Source organism: Barbus barbus (assembly GCF_936440315.1).
Source record: "Barbus barbus genome assembly, chromosome: 12".
Lineage (NCBI taxonomy): Eukaryota > Metazoa > Chordata > Actinopteri > Cypriniformes > Cyprinidae > Barbus > Barbus barbus.
The window spans coordinates 30,306,530-30,312,529 of NC_136740.1; the positions used below are offsets into that span (position 1 = coordinate 30,306,530).

At 39.8% G+C, this 6,000-nt stretch overlaps 1 protein-coding gene across 1 annotated transcript in view; it reads left to right on the plus strand.

Annotated features, from left to right (window-relative positions):
• The window catches only part of LOC306878587 (igLON family member 5-like), a gene marked incomplete at its 5' end in the record, with an annotated part of 39,442 nt that extends 33,795 nt beyond the window's left edge, over positions 1–5,647 (plus strand). Inside the window, one exon of the mRNA XM_079431009.1 lies at positions 3,690–5,647. Within this exon, the coding sequence (XP_079287135.1) occupies positions 3,690–3,790 (101 nt within the window). The 3' untranslated portion in view covers positions 3,791–5,647. The remainder of the gene's footprint in view (positions 1–3,689) is intronic.
• Positions 5,648–6,000: the final 353 nt, after the last annotated feature.

Sequence of the window (6,000 nt, forward strand, 5' to 3'; positions counted from 1 at the left end):
GTCCGTCCGTCTCCCATTATCTGGGCGAGTTTTCCCGTGATGAGTCACCTGCAGTCACTTCCATGCATCTTCTCTTGTTCATGTCGCTGCCACTCCATTGTCTGGCCTCGACTCACACTTTTCCATCAGACGTGCTGCGACCTTTATCTTCATCCTTCAGAGAAGAAACATCTGTCCCACCACCGCTGTCGGTCTTAGGATAGCTCACCAGGGAACAGAAATCCTGCTGTTCACTCTCATGTCATTCCAAACCCCTATGATGATATTTTCTCCTATAATTTCTTTCATTTCTTTTATTTTTTCATGATCATTGTCTTCTGCTTATATTTTTTCACTTGGGGTGAAGTTTTCAGTTTTTAAGGCTACAGTAGTGTATGTTTTCACAAATACTTCAAGTTATTTTAGTTTGAAAGATAAAAGAAAATTAGATTTGTCATGAAATGACCATTTTAAAGTGAATATCAAGCAAATAAACTATAACAATCCATCAGGAGCGCTATTAAAATATACCATATAAACAACCGTACTGTTTATTCTAGCTACATTTTGTTTAAGATATAGTAAATTATTTTAAATTATTGTTTTTGCTGTGTATTATTTCTTGCATTATATTTATAATTTCTATTTTATTTTAGGTAAATATTTAGAATTTTTATCAAAATACTTGAAAAAAATCTGTCATTTAAAAAGCTATTTTATTTTTTTATTAAAATATACCATTTTTAGGTGTTTTATATACATGTAATGTATTTTATAAGTTTTATATGCATTATACCATTTAATTAACCATACTGTTTATTCTAGATACTTTTCATGAGAAATACAGTAAATTATTAAAAAACATTTTAAATTATTTATTTTTTTCAATTGATTTAAAACAAAAAAATAAATCACTAAAAAAGCCATTTTTAACTTTATTCAGAATCAGAATGAGCTTTATTGCCAGGTATGTTTGCACATACAAGGAATTTGTTTTAGTGACAGTAGCTCCACAGTGTGACAGAATGACAGCAACAGGATAGGACACAGATAATAAAAAATAAAAATAAAATAAATACATAATGTACAAATATACAAAAATGGATAATGTGCCAAATAGCACAAACACAATATACAAAACAGACAATTCGGTATGTACATAGGTGCAAATTTGAAATGTAATAAGTATGTGTGTAAAATAAAAATAAAAAGTAGGATAGTGTTGTGTATTTCATGTTTATTGTTAAGAGTTCAAGTGTTCATGAGATGGATTGCCTGAGGGAAGAAACTGTTCCTGTGTCTGGTCGTTCTGGTGCACAGAGCTCTGAAGCGTCGACCAGACGGTAACAGTTCAAAGAGGGAGTGTGCTGGATGTGAGGGGTCCAGAGTGATTTTACCAGCCCTTTTACTCACTCTGGATAAGTACAGTTCTTGGAGAGTGGGGAGGGTTGTACCAATGATTCGCTCAGCAGTCTGGACTACCCTCCGTAGTCTTCTGAGGTCAGATTTGGTAGCTGAGCTGATCCAGACAGTTATTGAAGTGCAGAGGACGTATTCAATGATGGCAGAGTAGAACTGTTTCAGCAGCTCTTGTGGCAGGTTAAACTTCCTCAGCTGGAAAAGGAAGTACAACCTCTGCTGGGCCTTTTTCACAATAGAGTCAGTGTGAATGTCCCACTTCAGGTCCTGGGAGATGGTGGTGCCCAGGAATCTGAATGACTCCACTGCAGTCACAGTGTTGTTCATGATGGTGAGTGGGGGGAAAGCAGGGGGGTTTCTCCTGAAGTCCACAATCATCTCCACAGTTTTGAGTGTGTTGAGCTCCAGGTTGTTGAGACTGCACCAGACAGCCAGCTCCTTAACCTCCTGTCTGTAAGCAGACTCGTCACCGTCCTGAATGAGGCCGATCAGTGTGGTGTCGTCTGCAAATTTCAGGAGCTTGACAGAGGGGTCTTTAGAGGTGCAGTCATTGGTGTAGAGGGAGAAGAGCAGTAGGGAGAGAACGCAGCCCTGAGGAGCTCCAGTGCTGATGGTGCAGGTGCTGGATGTCTATTTTCCCAGCCTCGCTAGCTGCTGCCTGTCTGTCAGGAAGCTGTTGATCCACTGACAGACAGAGGTGGGCACGGAAAGCTGAGTTAGTTTGGGCAGGAGGAGGTCTGGAATGATAGTGTTAAAGGCCGAGCTGAAGTCCACAAACAGGATCCTCACATAAGTCCCTGGTCTGTCTAGGTGTTGAAGTGTGTAATGCAGTCCCATATTGACAGCATCATCCACAGACCTGTTTGCTCTGTAGGCAAACTGCAGGTGGTCCAGTAAGGGTCCAGTGATGTCCTTCAGATAAGCCAAAACCTGTTTTTCAAATGATTTCATGGTCACAGATGTTAGAGCCACAGGTCTGTAGTCGTTATCTTGGGTTTCTTTGGGATGGGGATTATGGTGGAGCGTTTGAAGCATGAGGGGACTTCACACAGCTCCAGTGATCTGTTGAAGATCTGTGTAAAGATGGGGGCCAGCTGGTCAGCACAGGATTTCAGACAGACTGGTGTCACACCGTCTGGGCCTGGTGCCTTCCTTCTCTTGTTCTTTTTGAAGACCTGGTGCACGTCATCTTCTCTTATCTGCAGTTCAGGTGTGGGGGAGAGGTGTGAACGGTGTTTTTTCAAACCTACAATATAACTTTTGTCTGCCATTTGTTGATTCTCCAAAGTGCTGGGAGATGGTGTCTTGTAATTGGTGATGTCTTTAAGACCTTTCCACACTGAAGCCATGTCACTGGAAGAGAATTTGATCGGAATAATTACTCTTTGCCACTCTGATCTCCTTTTCCAGTGTGTATTTGGCCTGTTTATACAAGACTCTGTCCCCATTCCTGTAAGCATCTTCTTTGGCCTGACGGAGCTGTCTGAGTTTCGCAGTGAACCATGGTTTATCGTTGCTGTAAGTTAGATGAGTCCTGGTAGGAATGCACATATCCTCACAGAAACTGATATATGATGTTACAGTCTCTGTGAGCTCGTCCAGATCATCAGAAGCTTCAAAAACACTCCAATCAGTAAGGTCGAGACAGACATGTAAAACCTGTTCTGTCTCATTAGTCCATCTCTTTACAGTCATTAATACAGGTTTAACAGATTTAAGTTTCTGCCTGTAGGTTGGAATAAGATGGACCAAACAGTGATTAGAGAGTCCTAAAGCTGCCCGTGGGACAGAATGATATGCGTCCTTTACTGCTGTGTAACAGTGATCCAGTATATTACTGTCTCTGGTGGGACATGTAACATGCTGTCTGTATCCCCGAGAATGATTTAAACAGAGTCTGGGTGTTGTTGTTCTGTGTCTGTGATCAGATCAGCGATTTTCTGTAAAGCTGTGCTCACGTGCGCTTGCGGTGGAATGTAGACACTCACGAGAATGAACGAGCAGAATATTATGTTAATACATTTGCATTGTTTATATGCACTATACACAGATTAATCAAGCCTTTACTAAATGCTATTAAATTAGGTTAAAGTAAATGAAAACAGTGTTTGCAATTCGTTGAACTTGCATAATCTGACTTATTTTCTAGTGAAAGACAAAATTAATAAATAAATAAATAAAGACATCAGCCAAACAGGAAGTTTGCTTTAGAGGTGGGGCAAATAAAAGGGGGGGGGGGGGGGTGTTCTCTCATTCACCCTGTTCACGTCTGCTTCTCTCTGCTCTTCCAGGGCCCGGGGCCGTGTACGGTGGAGCGGCATCTCTGAACGGCCGTTTATCAGGAGTTGGTCTGTGGTTCTGCCTTTCCATCTCTGTTCTGATGAAGGTCTAAAACTTTCCCGCTTCGGAAGGAGTCTTTAAATACGAACCCATCACTGTGAACAAAAATAAATTATGCATTAATCCAGGAGCCATCGCTACATCACTCGGTCATTCCTTCCTCTTCCCATTCACGCCGGTCGCATATCACCGCTTCACTCCTCCCTCCCGTCGCCAACGATGGTCACCTTTTATCGTCCAAACCTGAATTGTGATGCAAATGATGTGAACGACAAGTGTAATGCCAGTTGGGTGTCTCTTGATGTGCGTGCTGGACATGCTGGTTGTAAAGTGACGTGTCGACGATGACGTTTGCGATGTTCGGGTGACCCTCTCGAAGCTGTTCACCAGTGAGCCCGTCGGATCCCGGCACAGAGATCCGAGCTGGACGGTGGTGCATTCTGACGTGCGTAGCTACTATGAATAATGTCAAACCACATGCTTTCTTTCTAGCGAGGAGGGCCGTGTCATCTCGGCCCCTCGTTTGCGTTCATTTGGGCTCTCGACCCAAAGCAAACGTCTGACCCGCGTCTAGCCCTCATATTGTCCTCAGTCTGTCCATCACTCAGATCGTTGGTCCTTCACACTCAGTGTAAATATATATGCAGTAGAGGCCCCTCATTTCAGTGGCAAAAACTACATTTACCATCAGCCTCTCGGTTTCAGCCTTTCAGCTCGGAGGATATTGCTGCCTTTAAGTCACGATGGAATGATCGTATTTACGAGATTATTAGCCGAGAATCATTGGTATTGATCGTAAGAAGTTTAGTTTGTACACATTAAGTGTTGTTTTCCTGTGTTTGACGGAAAGTTAAAAAAGAGAAGTGCTTTAAATTACTTTTCAAACTCGTTGCAAAGTATAAAAAATAGATGTAGTGTTGGAAATTAAAGTATTTGGACACTTTTTGGTTGTCGAATGTTGGTTAATTAAATAAACTACAGCTTTAGACGTCACTCATCTGTTAAAACTCATTTTTAACATGCAAATGTAGTTTAGAAAATTCTGAAAGACTGCAACTTTTCAGAACTATTTGAATGCGTCATTGCAACTCATAAGAGTGCAACTTTTCATAATTATTTGAATGTATCATTGCAACTCAAATGTCAGGGTGCAACTTTTCAGAATTATTTGAATGAATCGTTGCAGCTCTTAAGAATGCAACTTTTCATAATTATTTAAATGCATCATTGCAACTCAAAAGTCAGAGTGCAACTTTTTAGAATTATTTGAATGAATCATTGCAGCTCTTAAGAATGCAACTTTTCATAATTATTTAAATGCATCACTGCAACTCAAAAGAGTGCAACTTTTCATAATTATTTAAATGCATCATTGCAACTCATAAGAGTGCAACTTTTCATAATTATGTGAATGCATTATTGCAAATCAAAAGTCAGAGTGCAACTTTTCAGAATTATTTGAATGAATCATTGCAACTCTTAAGAGTGAAACTTTTCATAATTATTTAAATGCATCACTGCAACTCATAAGAGTGCAACTTTTCATAATTATTTAAATGCATCACTGCAACTTATAAGAGTGCAACTTTTCATAATTATTTGAATGCATCACTGCAACTCATAAGAGTGCAACTTTTCATAATTATTTAAATGCACCACTGCAACTTATAAGAGTGCAACTTTTCATAATTATTTGAATGCATCACTGCTACTCATAAGAGTGCAACTTTTCATGATTATTTAAATACATCACTGCAACTCTTAAGAGAGCAATTTTTCATAATTGTTTACATGCATCACTTCAACTTAGAGTGCAACCTTTCTGAATTATTTGAAAGCATCATTTTAACTCATAAGTAAGGGTGCAACTTTTCAGTATTATTTCAATGCATCACTGCAACTCATAAGAGTGCAACTTTTCAGAATTATTTCAATGCATCACTGCAACTCATAAGAGTGCAACTTTTCAGAATTATTCAAAAGCGTCGTTGCAACTCGTAAGTAGGAACTTTCCACAAAGACTTGAAGGCAGCAGAAGTTTCTGGCAACTCCTGGCCTGAAACGGTTCATTGACTTCTTGTTGCTTGTGGATAGCATGTACCGGTTAGAACAATGTCCCTCTTGTGACCTCACTTCCTGCACCAACCCCGTTTTAACCCCCTGCACTGTGTACATTTTAATCTGCAAGGTTAACTGCTATTACTTTTTTGGTGTTAATAATGATTATACTGATGATGATGATGATTATGACAATGTTAATAA